Below are 22,227 nucleotides of genomic sequence, written 5' to 3' on the forward strand. Positions count from 1 at the left end.
AGAGAATGCTAAAATTTTAGGAGATAATAAAAGGTAAGGGGGAATTCAGAATCGGAAAATTCCTGTTTAAATTGAAGAAAGCGCCTAAGGAGGAGAAAGTTAAGGGAGAATGGTAAAGTCAAGCATCAGCTTGGGTGGAATTGAATCATGTCGTGTACATAGCTGCATGTACTGACATCTTTGTGGCTGCACATACTGATTTTATGTGGTAGATTGCGCGCACACTATTTAGCTTAGTATATCTCATTTTAAACACTAATGAATAGTTGTTAAACAATACATTGTATAGCTGGCTTAATGCAATTTAATTTTGTAGGCTACTATAATTGTAGCCACTATTGACCCCGTTTTTCTGGGAAAAGCCTTGTTATGATGATTAACATATGATGTTAATTGCAATTCCATAAAATTCATCACGGTTGAATTTAGTCTCTCATTGTTATGTTTCTTAATGCTTGTTATTGGCTTTTTTTTGTTATTGAGTTGACTCATTCGTCTGTTCAAGCTCGATGCACTTGTTTAACCTATTTATGATGAATGTCATGGATTTTGCATTTACTTGAACGAACTTTCTGATCATACTTTATTAAATTATTTTTTTCTTTCTTTAATAGGAGGTGGTATCCCAAAATCGAAACGGGCTGTTGAATTAAGTAGTTTATTGGGAGTTCAAATTTCACCTATACAGGTTTACACCATGAACCTCTTTCTTGTATGAGCATATATAATTAAATTCTTTTCATGCACAAACTGTTACATATATTCATTCGGCCGTATGAAAATCAGTGTCAATTTGTTCCAGAAACTGTAGGTTTTGTATGTGTAGATCAGCAATTTGGAGCCTCTTATGAGTAAATGTTCAAGCATATTTCATTTAGGCTATCAAGCTTGTTTAAGTGATGATTAGTGAGTCGATCCAAATTCCTTAGCCATTGTTAACATCCCATATCCATCTATCTGAGATGTTTTTATCATTAAAAATAAATGAAGCTTATGAAATGCATGAAGCATATAGTTTGGTGTGGATGTATCATTATATCAGGCCATCGATTAAGGTCCATGACAGACTTCTTAATACATTAACAAGGTCAGTGGATAAGCTCTTTTATATCCCTCCTCCCTACATAATTATTTTTCCATTTATGTGAACTTTTTTCTGCCGACATATGATATAGGTTGTCCATGGGCCTTCACCTTTCAAAGGATTGACAAACAGGTACGGACAAGTTCTCAATGAGACCATTCTTTTATCCGAGTCTTATGTCTTACTGTGATAGACTTATTCGTATTTCTCTTTGGGTCTTTGGACATTTGGACCATCCTTATTTCGCATGAAGATAGGATTTACCTTTTTTGGGGTTAAATTTCAAGTACTATATTATGCTTCATATTTCTTTAGTTATAATGATTCTTTTCATCCTCCAATCTGTAGATTTGAAAATGAGCTTGTTATTGCCATTGAGAAAGGAGAACCTGCTGCGGTAATGTCGGAGTATGGCTTCAAGTGAGTTTTAAAATTGGTGAAGTGTTACTTATTTAAGAGCTCAAATATATAAGTAGAAAACTGTAGCATGCATAATATTTCTTGATGTTTGTTTTCTGTCTGCAGAAAAGTTCTTTCCATAGATGAATACGCATCATATTTGGAAGACATTGATCCCTTGTCGCAATTTACATGCTGGGTTACTAGGCAAGCTAATGAGAAGAACACATCCAGGGAATCACATTTGAGATACAATGTTTACTCTGGAAGAGTAAAAGGAGCATTTGTTGTTAGTGACCATGTTGACTGGGGAAGAGACATCTAGGTATCACCATTTATAACCAAAAACCTACATCTTTTAGGTATATAATATTGATATACGACCTGTTTTCTCTTTCTGCTTCTTTTTCTTTCTAGAGTTAACAAATATGAGAGGATGCCCTGGTTTTATAAAAAGGAAGTTGTCATCATGGTTGATGAGTTATGCTTCATGAGACTGCAAAGTTAACAGCCTCATAATCATCTGAATTTGATGGTTGGTTTAATATCTGAACAAGGACGGTAATAATCACATGTCGATGGTTGGTTCAACATCGAAACAAGGACGCAGACTCTCCAGTTGCTTAATAAAAGGCTAGCAAACAATGTTAGTCAAGATGGATGGCCATAGAACCCGACGAGGATGAAGTCCATAGTAGTATTATGGGTCCCTTGGTAGGTTAATAGTCCATGTAGCAAATGGTGTTAAAGATCCAACAGGAGATGATTAAATGGGAAAGATATTTTTTTACATCTTTCCTTGTACATATTATGCGAGGCACAAGAACCTTCAGTTGGAAAACAAACTACACAAAGACATCTTATCTTAACCCTTCTTGTAGATATTCTTGTTATGAGCAAAGTTTTCATTAGGGATAAGCCTGACAAATGAGTTCGCGTAGTTTATCATGATCAAGAGTTCTGTAAGTGAAGAGTTTTTTTGTGGTGTTTGATATAAAATCACCAAGGTACCAAATGTTTTTTTTCCTTTGCCTTGTGTGGCAGTGGTCATGAGCACATATCATGTTCAGATTAGACTCCTCAGACCAATCCTGAGTTTTTTGGGAAGTTTGGAAAGTCTTCATGTAATCCGTGGCTTTACACTTGAGAAAAAGTTTTATCAGGGTGCTCTTTGTTCGGTGTCTAATATCATTTGCATATAGAGCACAAATATAAAGGGTTAATTGTGAACCTAACCCTTTTAGTATCACTCAATTGTAAAGAGACCCCTTGTAGTTCTGTATATTGCAAACAGACACCTTGTAGTTCTACTTGATGCAAATAGACCCCTTAGTGAAATTCTTTTTACTCTTCAAATCGCTAAGAATGTTTGAGGAGGTGGATAGATCTCCTAATTTTTTTTCACTTTTAAAAGAATCGAAAAAAGTCACTAAGGGGTGTATAGCACTTGTGCCAATACTACAAGGTGTCTATTCACAACAAGTAGAATATACCAAATCTTTAGATTTTGTTCATATGTTTGCTCTATTGTTTACATTCAATAAATTTATACTAAGTAAAATTAAAATTTAAAATAATATTAAAAAAATTTATCACGTGCATTGCACGTGCAATCCAACTAGTACACAAAAATGAACGCACCCTTTGCTATTCGGGCCGGACCTTATTAGTTTAAAAACGAACAAACCCGTCACCCGCTCATCCGGGTCAGATTTTGGAGCTCCGAATGATTAAATCACTACCCGAAACCTCATAGATCCCGAAACCCTAGCAAACTCTCTTGTCCTTTTTCTTCTCCCCTCTCCCCTCGCCGAAGAGAAGAACGCGCTCGGGAGAGTGAGCTATGGCGAAGGACAAGCGAAAGAGATCCCAATCTGTCGACCTCGACGAAGAACCATCAAGAGTGGAATCGAACAAGGAGAAGAAGCCAAAGGTGCTCCCTTCGCTGATAAAGAACAAGGACAAGAGGAGCCAGGTCCACGCCAAGCTCAAGAAGGAGAAGAAGATCGAGAAGCGAAAGCAGGCCAAGGCCCGCGACGCCGCACACAAGAGAGCCCTCGAGCTCGGCGAGGAGGTGAAGCTCTCCTAAATTTAGGGTTTTGATTGGGGGTGGTTTTTGAACTTTTTTTTGTTCTTGTGAATGTTGCAGCCACCGGTGAAGCAGACTCCGAGGACGATTGAGAATGCGAGGGAGCCTGATGAGACTGTTTGTCAGCCAGATGATGAGGAGGTGTGTGTGTTTTTTTCTTCCCCTTTGGTCTTCAGAATCTGCTTTAATTTTGGATCAAAACCCTAAAATTTGATGTTCGTATGCATTGAGGGTAAATTTCTCATTTTATGATGGCATTGTGAGTATATACGCTAAAAGATGGGATAAGAAATGAGTGCATGCGTAAGAGATTCGAGGTTTGTACTTTGATGATATAGTGGGCTAGAATCGGTTGAGATGGTTAGGGTCATGTATGGTGGAGGCCACTAAATGTATCAGTCAGGAGAATTACTAATATGATAGTTAATGGGGGCAGAGAGGACTAAGTTAGACCTAAAAGAACATGATTAGAAGCAATTAAGAAGTACAGGATAATAATTAACTTTAAGGGGAACTGAATGAAAGAAAGATTCATGTAGCTGACCCAAATATTTGGGACAATCTTTGTTGTTGTTGTTGTTGTTGTTATGCATTGAATTGATTTCGAATTGACAGTTTAGGTTTTGAGTGTGGTAATTGATGTATGCATTTAAAGTTTTTTTATATTGCTTATAAAATGCAAATAGTGATGAGGACTAACAGAATTGAAATGGCATATAATGTGGATAGTGAAGAGGACTAACAGAGTTTTCTTTTGTGAATTAGACTAACTTGTGCAGGGCGTAAAGCATCTTTACGTGCACATGCGCAAGGCGCAACGCGATGCGCACGCCCGAGTGATGCGAGGCGCACACCGCCGACATAATTTTTCAAAATATATATCAAGCGTGAAAGAACATGTTTTTAGAATTCACATGAAAAATATCATGATAAATAATATCTTACTACAAAATCATAAAACATGTTTTTAGAATTCACATGAAAAATATCATGATAAATAATATCTTACTACAAAATCATAATATAATGCCTTAATTTCTAATGCGATAAATAATATCTTACTACAAAATCATAATATAATGCCTTAATTTCTAATGCTAACACCCAACATAGTATCAAAATTCATAAATTTTCAAATTAAATGTTAAATCAAGACTAATATCCAAGCAAAGGATTACTAATAGTTCTCAATTAAAGGCTACTAAAAAGGCCTAATGAATTTATTTTGCTTTTTGGGATATGGAATATCAAGTATAAGACTCGATTGAAATGTTAACAAACAAAACTATATGAGGATATGTACTACATGCACCTTGCACAAAGTAAGGATATACGCGAGGCGCAAAAGGCGTTGCTGCATCAGAAGTGGGGCGCTTTGCCACCACCCCGCATCGTAAGGCGCAGTGAGGTGCGCGCCTTTGAAAACACCGGGTGGTATTTGGAATATAGTAGGTATTTGTAACATGTTAGTTTGTTTACCAAAGCAGTAGAATGGATATGATTAGTGTAAAATTTGACAGATGACTTTTAGGGGAGTTGAATGAAGAAAATGTCAAAATGGTTCATGTAATTGCTTCATAGGTTCCAGATAAGGTTTTCTTTTGCCATTAGTATACTTAGAAAACTGTGAAACCTAGACTCAAATTTGAATGTTAAAAAATTCCTTTTGGCAATGGGTTTTTGTTAGTATACTGGTTTTCAGAGTAGATGGATTTGGAGTATGTGGTGATTACGAGATTTTTATCAGTCTCTATAAGGTGTAATTTTCTGGTTTAGTTTCATGAAAACAATAATATTTGGGATTTTTATATTCTGACCTGCATACAACTTACTTTTGAATCTGGGTGATGGTGTTATAAATTCATGAAGTAATTTGTTGAAGAATTATTGTTGGTATAAATTATTAATTTTTTTAGGTATCTGACAGAACCTTAAAACTTAAAACTTACCTTTCTTGCAAACATGAAATTATAATTTTTGATAGGAGGATTTGGGGTATGAAGTGATTCGGAAGGTTTACCTCTGTGATATAGGTTCTATAATGTTTGTTTATCTTGTATTACTTGAGGGAGTTGCTGAAATTTTATTTATTATTTGATTAACTGCAAAGAAAAGGGAGTACTTTTAAAAAATGTAGTTGGGCATAACTATTAGGCCTTATGTGCATTATGGAATATTGTTGATATGCTTTCAGAAGTTACCTATACAAGTTATATTCCATTCTACTTCTAACTAGTTTTGTACTTAGATTCTGTAACTTAGGTTATATAACTTTTTTATCACCTGCAATTAGTTCTCGAATTCATCTGTACTTCAAACTCTTGATTTTGACAAAGTGTTAGCTTGTTTCACCTGTGAAGGAATAAGTGATGAAACGATTGGATAACACATTTGCTGATTAATTAGCGACAAGTGATTTCCTTAAAAGAGAAATTCCATTCCTCAATATAAAACAACTACAATTTTTTTCTGACAAAATTGACACAAACACAGAGTTCCGATCAAATATCATTTTAGAAAATAATAATCCTGAATGTTTGATTTTGACGAAGTGTTAACTTGTTTGTACCTGGGCAGGAATGAGTGATGAAATAGACTTGATAACACATGTGCTGATTAATAAGCAGCAAGCGATTTCCTTAAAAGAGAAAATCCATTCCTCCATATAGAGCAGCTACAATTTTTTTCTGACATAATTGATACAAACAAAGAGTTCCACTTGATTGTTCTTTAGAAAATAATAATAGTAAATGTAGTGACTATTGGTTTTCTGTGTATTGTTTTTGGCTTGCTTCTTCCGTTTGAACTTCTGAGTGTAGTTAACCTTTTTGAATACAGTTATTTGCAGGAAATGATGCAGATGAGTTTAGCATGATCCTAAAACAAGAGACAGCTCCAAAGATATTGATCACTACATGCCGGTTCAATTCTTCAGTAAGTTTAAAGTTTCAGTTCTCATCATTTCATATTTTCTTGGTGCCTACAAATTTAACTTTGATGAAACTAAATTGTGTCTTGCAAAAGCATTGTAAATTGCTAGCAATCATCAAAGGTTTTAAATTTTATGTGTCTACAGAGAGGACCTGCCTTTATTAAAGAGCTATTGTCTGTGATCCCTAATGCTCACTACTTTAAAAGAGGAACCTACGAGCTGAAAAAGGTGCATATACTGCAGTTTCAAATTCATTAACATCTTTTATTAACTTTCATGATTTCATCGGTCTTCATTGAGACCTTACTTTGCATGCAGATTGTGGAGTATGCAAAGAAGAGAGAATTCACATCAATTGTTGTTATCCATACTAATCGCAGAGAACCAGGTTTTGCACTTTTAAACTTCTATTTCCACAAGAATAGTGTCCTATCCTTTTGGCTTCTTTTTTGCAATTACTAGCTTCTAGAAAAAAAAAATTCCAAGAGAAAGCTTCATCATTACTTTATTGTGGTGTGCTTGACAAGCTTCTGGAATTGTCTGGCTGCTCCTCCTGCTAACGCAAAAGCTTAGTGACATTTGTGTGATGATTCTTACTTTGTTTTTTTAGATGCCCTCGTGATTATTAATTTACCTGAGGGACCAACAGCACACTTCAAGCTCTCTAATCTTATCTTACGCAAGGATATCAAGGTATAATGATGATTTTGTCTAGTATTTTTCTTAAACTTGAACTCTTCCTGTCGACAAATTATCACATTATTTCCAAGATTGTAGTTAATTGTTTTCTTACTGACCATTTAACTGAGAACCGCTAGAGCAAGGATGCCTAGATGACTTCACCTGTTTATCTTATTATGTTATTCATCAATACTGTGCTCAAATGACCAGTGTTTTACATACCATAGATAATGAAATTTAAATAGTTGAAATTGGGATGGTTGTCAAAGAGTTTGAGCTAAATGTCCCAAATAAGATATACTAACCTGTAGGGTGACTTTTTGGTGGAATCTGGATTCTGGAGAATGTTAATTGAAGATGATTGAAAAAAAAAGTAAACTGTAAAAAGACTCACCATGAAGTTCTGCAAGGAAGAATTGTAGTACTAGCATGGGAGCATTGACAAGTTAAATTATATTAACTCCTCTAAATGATACCTTTAGTTTTTATTCATTGGAGACCCATATATATCTATCTATCTATATCTATCTATATATATGTGTGTGTGTGTGTGTGTGTGTGTGTGTGTGTGTGTGTGTGTGTGTGTGTGTATACGTAGACGTAGACGTAGACGCAGCGGAGACATAGACGTATATCTACGTAGATGTATATGTATATGTATACATACATATATACATATACATATACATATATATATATATATACATATACATACATATATATATATGTGGAGTAAAACTCCTATCCACTTAAGTGGGAATAGGAGCCTTGTCCACCAAACTTTTTTATCCACATCATTCTTTCTCAAGATTTGTGCCCATCAAAAGATGCACAATCTTAAAAGATTCTTCATGAATCTATCACCGGATCTCATCAATCATCAACGGTTAAAAAGTGGTGGATGACTTATTCCTATTCCACTTAAGTTGACATAAGCTTTTATCTAATAGATGTGTGTGTGTGGTGTGTGTAATTGTAGACTAACTACATATATATATTGCGGTATAACTGTATATAAATGTATATAGATGTGTTATATACCTATATATACTATATAAATATAATATATAAGTAAGTATACTATATATATATCAATATATATATATATATACATATAGCAGAGAGGAGAGATGAGAGAGAGAGAGTAAATGGGTATGGCTTAGTACCATAGGCACAAATTTTGTGGCTTGGTAGTGAGGTGTCTCATTCCCAAGGTTTTAAATATCGGATATCGGGAAATATCCGGATGGCCAAAATTCATATCGGATTGCGGATATCCGTAGGAATTATCGGTGGATAATGTGATAAATATCGGAATGCCATAATGAATATTTGCATAGATAGTATAATGCATTAAAATGTAATCCAACATTATGTAATGAAATTTAAGCCATAACAAAATATGAATATATATATGTTTAGGATCACCATAAATCAACCTTCTAAAAACAAACAAAGATGGCAAGAAATGTTTTAATCATTCGATTCTGCTTTTTTTAGGGCAAAATGTCATCTTGATATATATAGGAAAATCCTGATATCTTGCCAAAATTCCAAAAACGGTATATTATTTTCAACAAGCTATATAAAAAGATATATTGGTCCACAATAGTCGGCTAATATATCGGCACCATAATCGGGGATTTATCACTCCCAAATAGCCAAAAGCGGTAAATGATATTTAAAGACCATATCGGTTGCGGCGAAGCCTGTAAAAGGTATATCGAGGGATATATAGGGACCATGTCGGGGATATTTAAACAATGCTCATTCACCATCCACATCCATATCAATTTGGGGGGGACCAATCAAACCCATGTGAAGTGTGATCTCGCCATTTGATGAGTGGAGGATAATATTCACCTCACTACCTAAGGAATTTAAATTAGAGATTTCAAATGATAGGTACATGAATGATAGAAAATTGCACCTGGCATATATTAAATTGTATTTCAAAGGTATATATCTGGCAATTTAAGTTATGGGATCACAAATGACAGAAAATGAAGGATAGCAACTGAGGATCTTCATGTTTTTTCCAAATGATGTCCTTTTCTTTGTATTTTTATTCATTGTGAAGTACATTAGCGATTTTGGGGCTTTTGAGTGCAGTCCTATGCTACCTTTTTTAAATCATGTGTGCTGGATAATCCAGGATGATGGTTGATGACTCCGTGAATTCTTCAGCAAATGTCTTTGTTCTAATAAGTTTCAGTTGAGTAGATTAATCTTTATTCCAACATATAATAAAGTATTAATTTATTATCCCTTCGAGGGCACCTGAATGGCAGTTCTCTGCTACCTGTTAAACTCATGTCTGTTCGGTAATCTAGTCTGACGAGCTTCATGAATTCTTCAGCGCATTCTCTGTTTCTAACAAATGTTATCTTGAGTAAACCAGTCTGCATTCCAACTATATAATAGTACGTTGAATAGTGAAACTTATTGGAGTATTAACCTATTTTTCTGGCTAAATCTACAGCTAGATATGTTTTATGTATTATGTTGCTGGCAGAAATTTTTCTTTAAACTATCTAGTGATTATCGAATTTATCACTATTCACAATTGAATTTTAAGTGCGGATTCAAAGACTGCATAATTTACTTGTTTGGCGAGGACTCGTAGCTCTAGCTTTTTATTATAACAGTAATTGTTTAGAAATTTAAAGCTATTTTTGACTATTGGGACTCATGGACATTTGTTTTCATATACCAAATGTACAGGGCCATGGAAATCCTACAGGTCATATGCCTGAGTTAGTCTTGAACAATTTCACTACTCGTCTTGGCCATTTACAATGCAAGTCATTTTGTTGTCACTATGGTATGTTAATAACTGTTGAGCCTTCTATGATTTTTAGGATGATACAGTCCTTGTTCCCTCAAGATCCAAACTTCCGTGGTCGTCGGGTTGTAACCTTCCATAACCAAAGAGATTTCATATTTTTTCGACACCATAGGTATTTTGTTTGTGTAAATTATTCACCATATTATTTTACTTGTGAGCTTTTGTGATTGAATCTACGTATTTTGGGTCCGTAACTGGCAGAAGCGCTAGTCTGAAATTGCACAAGCTTTCATGTAATATGGCTCATCTATCATTCTACTCGTTTTTGCTGCAGTTTATTAAAATAATATTCTGTACGTTTGAGTTGAAAACCCAAAATAGTCATAAATCTTCTTGGTGCTGTCAAAACATCGTAAGACTTTTTCTTTTCTTTTTGTTTCTTTACTCTTTCTTTTCCTTGACTAGTTTGTTATAGATAATCAATCATCATAAATGCTCTTAAGCCGTACAGTATCATCACAGAACTGGTTATCCTAGTTGGAACTTGGCAAGTAAGGATCAGTGAGAATAGTAGAATTTTGAAAACTATTTAATATGTTCTTCAAGGTAATCATAATATATTGGTTTCCAATAATCTCCAATATGCCCCAACGTTAGAGATTTATTAGAACTAATATCAAATTGGAGTATTTGTTATAACGCAACCCTAAACCACCATTTAGTGAAACAATGTTGCCAAGGGTATTAAATGAGAGATGTTTGATCATGGTTAGATGTTTTTAACGTGGCTGGCAGAGAAATTTTCTGACAGGATGCATTTGTGATATCAGAGCTTATTGGTATCTCTCTCCATTTTGCCTTCTCCTTCTCCTTTATTATATTGTTTCTTTTGTGAAAAGCTGCAGAGTTGCACCCTTTTTAAATATTTAGTCCTCCATAATACTTCTTTATTTTTTCCATTCAAGCCAGTTAACCACAACATTTAGAATTTTTTTAGCAGAATTTTACTTTTATAACTGTTTTATCTTGTTGTCTGTAATTTTACTAATTTAACTCGCTAAGAATTGGTTGCTTTCAGTTTTCATTTTATTATTTATCAATCTTATATTTCATCCAAATCTGGTGATGCCCTGGTGCAATATATTTACTTTTGTAGCTATAGGCTCCTTTATTATTTGTGTCTTATCTTTCATCCTAATTTGGTGATTCTTTGTGGGTCCACATGTCATGGAATTTTATATCAGATTCAAGTTTGTTATTACTAATTTTTGTTCATCTGTGGAAACAGGTACATATTTGAAAGCAAAGAGGCAAAAGATGGCCCAAAGAGTAAAGCAGCTAAGGATGACAAGGGAAAGAAACCATCTCAAGAGCGAGTAATTGCTCGCCTTCAGGTATTGGGTTATTCGTAGTCGAATTTTGTTTTACCAATTGATAATTAAACAAGAGTAGCATTCTTTGATAATTTTAATATCGTACACAATGTCCTACGTGTGACATATGAATCAGTTTGAAGATTTACCATTTTGTTTTGTCATTCAGGAATGTGGTCCTCGTTTCACACTAAAACTGAGAAGTTTGCAGCATGGTACATTTGATACGAAGGGCGGAGAGTATGAATGGGTCCACAAGGTATTTCCTCTCCAAGCGCTAAATTGTATATTTTCTTGTTATTAATAATCTAGTGCGCCTTTCTTTTGACCTTTGTCTAAGTTCCTGTCTTATTCGAATTTTAGGGCGATATGGATACGAGTCGCAGGAGATTTTTCTTATAACCAACAGATAAAACTCTTGACCTGCTGAGTAAGTTAATTTTGCTGAGGAAAAGTTGATGTACTCATCATGTATTCTAGTGATCCAACATATCATCAGTTTTGTTCATCTAATTATTATTGTCTAATGTGCGAATGAGTTCGCTTTCTTCTCAAAGATAAATGTGAGATTTGTAGTTTCATATACCAACAGTTTATTTAAATGATTAAATCTATGTTCTTTTGAATTTAGTTAATGCTGTAGGCAACCGAGGCAGCACAAGCTTAATAATTTATGTCTCAAGTGAGTGCCGAATGTTTGTCTTTTTCAGTATGATGTGTTTTTATTTCAGTTGTTCCGTTTAAAGGGAGCCATGTACATGTGATTATATACGCAGTTTGTAGGACGTGCAACATATGTAAACCAAGTTTGTATGCAGATTTGTATGATCTTCACAGTTTAAGCAGTTGTTTATCGGGTCCAATACCTTGTTACCCCCAAACAAGAGCGCAGGACGGTCGAGCATCTTTTAGCAAGCTTACTAGAATTCAGTTTCTTTGTATAAAGAACCTGAAACTGACGGAATTTTCAAGCAAGCTTGATTGAATTGTACTTATTTGCTGATCGGTTTCTTTACAATTTCTTCCATTGGCAGTTTGTACACCTTTTCATTTTAGGATTAGATGTGATTAATTACACAGCTGACCTTGGAGTTTTGTGTGTCTGCGCAGATGGCCCTGATATTGCTAATACTGATTGCACGGCTAACACCGGCAGTACCTTGTCGTGTGGGCTCTAGGGTTACCCGTGCAAAACAACATCTGTGTTGATACCCATACTTCAAAGTCACTGCATTGTTACATCATTCCTCAAGGGTACCAGAACGTAATTAATCCTTATTTTTATTTAGTGAGAAAATGTACACTTGATACATCATCCTTGGTAAGAATATGCACTGAGAAGATAGATTATGAAGTAGTAAATCAACTCCATGATAGTTCTTCTTTAGAGTGGTAAATTGGTAATGCTATTATATTCTTTAAAGAAATTTCTTTATTTAGAAAAAATATCTTACGTTTTAATGAGATCAATCCAAGTTAATCAACATAATCCGAATCAAAATCTCTAAACTTTATCTAATTATTTTAGCAGTTTAATTTAAAAATATGCATCTGATTATAATTTGACCTCTAGCTTAATTTCGACTATGTTCCGGGGAAAGCAGCGAAATGCAACAAATGTTTTATCATCAATTTTAAATCTTTATAAAACAGCACATAAACTAACATAGATAGTTAAAAGGAAACCACAATCTACGCAATCAATTTACTTAATCTATTCCATTTATTTTAATCCATGTGTTCTTGATCATATCATATCATACTCCCTTTAAAAGCACAAGTTCGGGAAAATCTTTCTATGGTTAGTATTACCCTTAGTTTTTTTTGAATATTACATTGATCTATTCTAATTTTAATCATATCTTATCTAATTCCACGTTAACTACCTATAGGTCAACAATTTTAAAAAAAGTTATTTTGAATATTTTATTTAAATCTTAATCTATCCAAATACTAATTATATCCTATATTAACTCCATATGAACTACCGAATATTTTATTTAAATCTTAATCTATCCAAATACTAATTATATCCTATATTAACTCCATATGAACTACCTATAACTCAAAAATATAGAAAAAATAAGATTAAGAAATTATACGTAGATAACATATTATAATACATGAAGTATTATAACAAAACCCAAAAGTTTCAAAAATTATATATAATAGCCTTAAAAGTTTAAAATTACACAAAACATCTTGACTTTTTTAAACTTAAAAACAAACATGATATCTAAAAATTTAAAACTTGTAATTAACACCCTTAATATTTTAAAAATTATAGAAACAACCTCAAAAGTTTAAAGGCTAAATTACATTTATATACCCTATGTGTTTCTCTCTTGAAGTAGTTATATACCCTAAGTTACAAAAAATAGCAAAAAAATACCTTGAGGTGGCAAAAATTTGCAAGTTGGTACCTTCTGTTAACCAGCTGTGAGAATATTCTCTAGAATATTTCCACGTACTGGATCTATGACCAACTTGAATACTTATTACCCTCATTTATTGTATTATTTACTGTATTATCTACCCCCCACACCCCTCCCCACCCGCAAATTAGATTATTTTCATCATCATCTTCTTCTTTTCGTGGCCTCCAACTTCTTCTTCCTCTTTAATACGGATAATAGTAGAAAATAAGATCTTTCACTATGTTGGGGGGGGGGGTTAATTCTTAAGGAGGGGCATTATTATCCTTTCATGTATTTTTTAACACCGTTAGCTAAATTTAAATAGTTACCAACTCAGGTTATTTTTTTGCTATCTTTTGTAACTTAGGGTATATAACTGCTACAAGAGCAAAAGGGTATATAAGTGCCATTTAGCCATGTTTAAATCACAAAAAAAAACATTCTAAAATTTAGAGATTTCAAAACTTAAAAACAACATAGATGGATTCTCGGGATTACCATTAGACACATAGAAATTTAAAATTAGTAAAAAAAATGGTGGCAAAGGTACAAAAATTATCTCAAAAGTAAAAAAATATTAAAAAAATCTAAAATTTTAAAACTTATAACCGATACACATCAAATTTAGAAATTATCAGCAGATTGCTAAAAATTTAAAATTTTTTAAAAACAGCCCAAAATTTTAGTAATTATAAAAATACCTTCAAATTTTTAGAGTTACGAGAAATATTCTAACATTTAAAACTTATCACCAATACATGAAACATGAAAATTATAAGCACCCAACTTAAAATTTAAAATTTTTATAAAATACTACCAAAGTTTAAAAATTGCAAAACACACCCTCAAAAGTTTAAATCACAAAAAAGCTAAAATTTGACAAAGAAAAGAGGAAATGTTTGATATTATTACATTAAGATATAATAGGTTAGCATTAACTGATTATAATGTATAAATATTTATCTCTAATGTTGATAATATTTATTTATAAAGTAAAAAAATACAAAGAGTTATGTATGGAGAAACTATCAGAAAGTTCAGAGATATCCTTTAAAAAAACTAAGTTGTTTTCATTTTAAATGGAGAAGTGAAAGAAATAAACTCAAAATTCAGAAACATTCATGAATCACCTGAATTGACATTGATAAAAAGCATATCGAGCTTCATGAATCACCTGAATTGACATTGATAAAAAGCATATCGAGCAAAGAAGCACTAACCGAGTTCTCCTTGAAGAACATATTGAAGATAAAAAGCATATCGAGCAAAGAAGCACTAACCGAGTTCTCCTTGAAGAACATATTGAACAATTATGTTCTAATTAAAAAACATTATTCATGAAAAGTACAAGAAAAATTAGTAAGTACTTATAAATTTTCATGCTTTATTCTAAAAATATTGAAGGAATCATAAACTTAATATAAAATTTCATATCAATAATCTTGCAATAGAAACTAAAGTGAATCCAATGATCAACTACATTGTGAGATATAATAAACTAGATAAGATGTGAAAATTACTATAATAAACAAAAAATATGCGCATGATACTTAGTTACCATAGTGTAAGTAAAAAAATTAAAATTGATATTTTCTTTACTCTATATAGTGGCATGACTCTGCAAGTATCCTTATTTGGGGATATAACTACCAACGAAAGATCAATTTTTAAGAACACAGTCAAAGATAAGCATGTAATAGTACTGTCAGATTTCAAATTCTTTAAATATGAAGGTAACATATTGTACAACTACAATTCTTATTAAAGGCCAATAAATATAAAATTCATCTTATATCTGTCTCAAATTTGTATGAAAGATATGCATGTCATCGTAAATTATGTTAATAATATATCAACTTATTAAAAAAATAAGAGATAGATAAGCAAACCAATCAAACATCCATATAACATGATCAAGAAAAAATATTACACTTTAAAGCTAATATGCATGGCTCATTCACAACAAGCTGCTAAAACAAAAGCATCTCCATCAAGGCTCTTTATAAATACAACACAAATTTAAATTATTTAATTTTTCTAAAAATAGCTTAATTTTTTGAGTAAAATCAGGAATCTTTAGAAGTGATTTTTATGAACTCTTTTAATTTTTTTAATATGGTTATGTGGATGATTTTATCATATAAAATTGTAATAAAGTTAGCATTAATCTTTATTTTATGATTTTTTTCTAAAGTCTATCAGTGATTAACAACAAAATTTATATTCTCTTTAGTTTCATTCTAGCCCACTTTTAATTAATCATCTTGTCTTATTGGCTTTAATTATTCATCCTTCTTTTATAACATTATCTTTTCAAGTGTTTTTCACTTTTACAACGTTATACCTTCTTAAATCAAGCTTGGTTTCATGGTGATCTAAATAACGCGAAAATTCAAATTAGGTTTAGATTATAGTTATTTCTTGTCAATTCTATTATTACATGAAAATTTTAAATTTTGTGCAGCTCGTTCAAACAAACATTAAAAAAATAATCACAATAGTAAAGTTTGAAAACATAAGTAAAAAAAAACAATCAAAGTAGAACTGAGAAATAAATTTTAGTAAAGAAATAAGTCAAAAATATTTAATCATAAAATTTAATCACGTGCATTGCACGTGCATAAATCCTAGTGTTATATAAACAAGCAAATTAAGCACATTGGATTACAGTTACTCATGTATCAAATGATCTTAAAATTAACCGTTTCATAATAATACAACTAAAAGATAATGAAAAATATGTATTAGAGGTATTTAAACATTATGCTTTTTTATTTTATAGATATTTTGAAATATTGAGATCATAATGAATGAAGCCGATTGTGCATAGGAATAATCTAAACCACTTACTAGGAGGAATATTTTAGGTGATACCTTCTGCATATTTTTTTTCCATAGTTAAAATCCCAGTAAAACACTGAATTAACAGTGAATTTCATGAGTATTGCATTGAAAAATGAGATCTACAAGCTTAAAATTTTAAGAGTTTTATTAAATACCTTGTTTTGTTTGTTGTTTTCTTCATGCCGTGAATTTGTGTCATTCCCTTAAAATTATGCTGATTTCATCCGAGTTTTATGATTTTTATAGCATATCCTCAACAAAATGCATGGACAATCAAACAAAATTTAATTGGATTTTATCATACAAATATATTTTAATATTCATTACAAACAAATACGAATTTGAATATGGATTTTCTAAAATATATAGCATGCATTAAAAATTTAAAATACGAATCACGAATCAAAACAGCCTCTAAAAGAACGGACAAATTTTCAAAATCAACCAATTTCGAAATTTAAATAGCAAAATCGACCTATTCGAAGTTTAATCAGCATAACCGACCATTTTCTTCTGAAAAGGGTCGGTTTTGCTGCTGAAAAATTTTTACGACATACACGGGACTGCTAGTCCCGTGTATTTCGTGGCAGTTTGAATAACACGGGACTAGCAGTCCCGTGTTTTTTGCAGAGACTAACATCTTCCGACCACCGCCGCCGCCGACCAAGCACCCTCCGACCACCGCCGCCGCCGACCAAGCACCCTCCGACCACCGCCGCCGCCGACCAAGCACCCTCCGACCACCGCCGCCGCCGACCAAGCACCCTCCGACCACCGCCGCCGCCGACCAAGTTCGCTCCGACCGCCGCCGCCGATCAAGGTAAATGTGGTTTTTTTTTTATTAGCCATGAAATTTCAGATTTGGGAATCGATTTGGGAATTATGGTTGAGATTTGGGAATGGATTTAATTGAGATTTAGGATTAAAGTTGAAATTTGGGAATGTATTTAGTTGATATTAGGGAATTAGGGTTTAGACATGAATAATGTGATTAGGGTTTAGACATGAATAATGTGATTTGATATTAGGGTTTAACCATAATTAGGGTTTAGACATGAATAATGTGATTTGGGATTAGAGAATTTAGCAATTATTTGCTTTGTAGTTGAGATTAGGGTTTTAAATTTGACTTTAAATTAAGATTAATATTTCCAGTTATAATAGATTATTTACATATGATGGACTGTTGATTTTCAGCTTCGATGGCAAACTCTATACCCATTATTTGCTTCTTCAATGGGAGTCTCGGCGTCGGATTGAATAGTATGCCAATGTATGAGGGAGGTTCTAGGAAAATGTTTATGATATCCAAGTCATTAAATTTTGATGGAATGATGAATGAAATACACAGAGTTACGAAAATTAATAAAGCATGGTATGCAATTAAAGTGTTCTTCAATTGTCCGATAAATGAGAGTAGAACTATTGCTGTGGCGATTACCGACGATGAGGAATTGAATGACATGAAACAATTAGTGGAGAAGCAAGTGTCAGTTGAGTTGTTCATTGAGAAGTATCCGATTCAAGAATTTTCCCAAGTTTCACGATCACAAGGAGAGTTTTCTCGGATGATGGACTTAGACAATGAGTCGAGTGGTTTTATGACATCTCCAAGTCAAGAGCCGTGGTGTCAACTACAACATTTAAGTGGGCATTCTCTTGGTGGGACGTCAAGTACTATATTTAACGACGCATCGGGCTATGTTACGGGTGATCTACCGGCGAGAATGGTCTATCAAAAATCGGGTCAAATTCAAGCCTGTAAAAACTAATACAACCAACTACTATGTAAAATGTTATTTCAACGAGAAGAATGAAGTAGAGCATGCAAATGAGCAAGATGAGAGAAACAGGAAATGTCCTTGGTTGCTAAATGCCGCTGTGAGGAAATCAACAAATGGGCAATTTGTAATATCTAGATATTGCGGGCTTCATACATGTTGCAATCCGTCGGTGGACGTCGATCATTATTCTGCATCTTCCTCTTATATATGTAAGCTAATTATGCCTGAAGTTAGAGCTGAACTTGATCTAAATGCAAGTCAGATATTTCAAAGGGTATATGATATGCGGGGCATTAAGATATCTAAATATAAGGCATATGATGCAAGGAGGAAAGCTTGTCGAAAATATTTGGAGATTGGGAAAAATCTTATGAATTACTTCCACAGTATCTCGAAGCTATTAAGCGAAATAATCCGGGTACTGAATATGAAATATTGTCTGAAGAGATTGCACCGGGGATGGAGAGGTTCACTCGAGTATTTTGGGCATTTGGTCCGGCTATTAAGGGCTTCACTTTTTGTCGTCCGTTATTGAGCATTGACGGTACACATCTATATGGCAAGTACAAAGGCGTGCTTCTTGTGGCGACCGGTGTAGATGCAAATGGCGGTTTATTTCCTCTAGCATTTGCAGTTGTGGAGGTAGAGGATACTTCTAGTTGGAAGTGGTTCTTTGAACTTATATACAAGTGGATTCCTAGTGTCCGTGCGCCCAGATTAATTACTTTTATCTCAGATAGGATGAAAGGAATTATAAGGGCATTACATGAGGGTTTTGGTGCACCACATCACCATCGATATTGTTTGAGGCATATAAGAGATAATTTTAAGAAAAAACACGGTGAGATTAATTTGCAAAATCTTTTGTGGCAAGCTGGGTGTGCAACCGATACATTAGTGTATGAACATTGTAGAGAGAAGATCAAGTCTTTGTCATTAGATGCACATAATTGGATTGAACATAACTTGAAGCCTCAATTCAAGCATCGATGGGCATTATGTAAGGATGAGGGTGTGCGGTTTTGCATGATGACAACTAATTGCTCCGGGAGCTTTAACGGCGTTCTTAAAGGAGCACGAGCTATGCCAATACAATCATTGGTTGCAAGAACGTTCTATAGGCTAAACTCATACTTCAACAAAAGGCATGAGGACGGTGTAGACTGGACAACGCGTTACACACCAAAGAATGAGTCTATTTTGCATAGAAGAATTGAGGCGGCAAGATTATGTCAAATTACTGTATTCAATGACAATGAATGGCAGGTACAGGATTATGACGGTATCTACACCGTTAAACTGTTTGATGTTGATTGCACTTGCACATGTAACATACCACAACTTCAAAAAATACCTTGTGCACATGTTCTTGCGGCTTCCTCCAATCAGCCGGGTGGTGCGAGAATTCCATATAATCGGTATTGTTCACCATGGTATTCAACAATTCATTACCGAAAGACATACAGTGAGAGTTTTCATCCACCCGACAGGATTATGATGGTATCTACACCGTTAAACTGTTTGATGTTGATTGCACTTGCACATGTAACATACCACAACTTCAAAAAATACCTTGTGCACATGTTCTTGCGGCTTCCTCCAATCAGCCGGGTGGTGCGAGAATTCCATATAATCGGTATTGTTCACCATGGTATTCAACAATTTATTACCGAAAGACATACAGTGAGAGTTTTCATCCACCCGATGATAGTCGGTATTGGCCCGAATATACTGGACCATGACTAATTCCACCTCAATACAAGAGACAAGCAGGTCGACCACGATCTGTACGAATTAGGGGAACCATGGATCAAGGACGAGAAGGAATTGTCAAGCATAAAAAATGTAGTCTTTGCAAACAACCGGGACATACTCGACCTCGTTGTCCAGCTAGACTCAATAGATAGCAATTAATTGGTAATAATTGACATATTCAAATTGTGATTTATTTTAATGTAGATAATATAATTAGTCGTGGATCGGTTATTGATATGTTATAATTGTATGTGCAGGTATATACACCATGGAGCCTGGACCGACAAGTGATGAGGTCCTATATGACCAGCCTCGACACCGTTCACATGTTATATCCTTTACAAAGGTAACTAAGTTTCTTATAATTTCAATATTGCATTCTTATAATATTGTATTCTTATATATTCATTTGCTTTATAGAGAGGCCCGGATATTGTTATGGTTGATCATAGCCTCAGCCATAGCCATTAGCATCTAGAGGATGAGCGCATAATAGCAGCTGTAGGACGGGCCGGCTTCTTGACATGTTCAAAGCTTCGTTGGATGAGGCTCGATTGGCCCCTACTCACCGCTTTGATAGATAGGTGGAGGCCGGAGACCAACACTTTCCACTTCCGAATGGGAGAGTCTACTATTACGCTACAGGATGTAGCTATGATACTTGGTCTCCGCATAGATGGTCCGTGCGTTACCGGCAGTGATAGACATTTTTGGCCGGACAAGTGTGAGGAGTTGTTAGGTGTAGCTCCAGAGTCAATGCCTGGAGGAAATATTAAATTGAAGTGGCTAAAAAATACCTTCTCGGTGCCGTTGCCTTTTGATGCGCCGCCAATATTGATTGAGCAACATGCACGTGCATACATTATGCACATGATCGGTTCAATATTATTTCCAGATTCGAGTAAAGATAAAGTGCATGCCAGGTATCATTTTTATCAGTATTTACAATTATGTCTGTTCATTTAGCTTATTTTGATAACTTGAAATGTTGTGAAAATGCTAGGTGGTTACCACTTATCGGGGACTTGGACACGTGTGGTGCGTTATCGTGGGGTAGTGCGGTTTTGGCGTACCTATATAGAGAGATGTCTAAAGTTATATTCATGAAAAATAGTGACCTCAAAGGGTGTCTCAGCTTACTGCAAGTATGGGCATGGGAGAGGCTGCATTTGAAGCCGAGACTATGCGTGAATTTACAATTAGACGGACAAATTCCACTAGGATGCAGGTATTATATTTTTTAACGTAGTAAATATAATTGTAGTTATTCATTTGGTACTGAATTTTGAAACTAACACAGATGGAATGTCCAAAAATGTTTTGACGAGACCCCGGCGAGACAGTTAGATTTCTACCGAAATGAGCTTGACCGCATGAAGATTTTTCACGTATCATTTCTATAAAAACGAGTTTTTTCTTCTATATATCAATTTTCGTTTTAATGATATGCAACAATTATATGTAATACTCTGTAGATGGAATGAGAGCCCTACACCCCATTTCTCGATCATCTACCCCCCGATATGCACAGAATACCCAGTTATATGGAGAGCCAGAGTTCCTCTAATATGTTTCGAGATAGTAGAAATGCATGTACCGGACCACGTGCTTCGACAATTTGGTCTTGCACAACATGTTCCGCAATTTGTTGAAAAAATAGAGAGGAAGGCGAAGAAAGGAGGCCAACAAAAGGACTGGGCAGCTGAGCATTAAAATTATATACACAGATGGAATGATAGACATTTTTGTATTGTTGAGCAAATCGAGCCAACTCCCCAGGAATCAGATTACTACACTTGGTATTGGAGGATAACTAGAAGATGGATACTCCATGCGACCACAGCCCCGGTTGAGTTGCAAAGAGGATATGTGCCTCGGGGTATAGATGAGAGAGAATTAGTAAGTATTTTAAAAATTTATTTTAGGTTAATTTTTATTAGAATTTTTCAATATTGCTAAATTATGTTTTTTTAAAAATTTGCAGGTATCAGCAATAGATGATGTTCAAACCATTGCAAATAGTGGCTTGGAATTGGCTCATGCAGGTAATATAGAATTAAATATAAAATTTACATATTGTA

The 22,227-nt window shown here is 34.1% G+C and overlaps 2 protein-coding genes across 2 annotated transcripts; both read left to right on the forward strand.

Annotated features, from left to right (window-relative positions):
• LOC109831653 (ribosome production factor 1) lies at positions 3,241-12,163 on the forward strand. Its single transcript, XM_020399020.1, has 11 exons — positions 3,241-3,557; positions 3,633-3,713; positions 6,411-6,506; positions 6,649-6,732; positions 6,823-6,892; positions 7,115-7,197; positions 9,910-9,989; positions 10,047-10,145; positions 11,262-11,367; positions 11,516-11,605; positions 11,710-12,163. Exons 1-11 carry the CDS (start codon positions 3,327-3,329, stop codon positions 11,746-11,748), a joined length of 1,059 nt encoding a protein of 352 aa, XP_020254609.1. The 5' UTR covers positions 3,241-3,326; the 3' UTR covers positions 11,749-12,163.
• Positions 14,298-19,889, forward strand: LOC109831336. The gene is made up of 6 exons (XM_020398666.1): positions 14,298-14,309; positions 17,238-17,427; positions 17,805-18,337; positions 18,420-18,665; positions 18,779-19,536; positions 19,658-19,889. The coding sequence occupies exons 1-6, from the start codon at positions 14,298-14,300 to the stop codon at positions 19,887-19,889; spliced, it is 1,971 nt and encodes a 656-aa protein (XP_020254255.1).

Source organism: Asparagus officinalis, chromosome 2 (assembly GCF_001876935.1).
Source record: "Asparagus officinalis chromosome 2, Aspof.V1, whole genome shotgun sequence".
NCBI classification, from domain to species: domain Eukaryota; kingdom Viridiplantae; phylum Streptophyta; class Magnoliopsida; order Asparagales; family Asparagaceae; genus Asparagus; species Asparagus officinalis.

Coding starts and splice junctions, on each gene's coding strand:
- LOC109831653 (XM_020399020.1), top strand. CDS start 3,327: ATGGCGAAGGACAAGCGAAAGAGATCCCAATCTGTCGACCTCGACGAA. Junction 7,198..9,909: donor TCTTACGCAAGGATATCAAG/GTATAATGATGA, acceptor CCAAATGTACAG/GGCCATGGAAATCCTACAGG. Junction 11,368..11,515: donor GAGTAATTGCTCGCCTTCAG/GTATTGGGTTAT, acceptor TTTGTCATTCAG/GAATGTGGTCCTCGTTTCAC.
- LOC109831336 (XM_020398666.1), top strand. Junction 17,428..17,804: donor GACCGCCGCCGCCGATCAAG/GTAAATGTGGTT, acceptor GTTGATTTTCAG/CTTCGATGGCAAACTCTATA. Junction 19,537..19,657: donor AACTCATACTTCAACAAAAG/GCATGAGGACGG, acceptor AATGAATGGCAG/GTACAGGATTATGACGGTAT.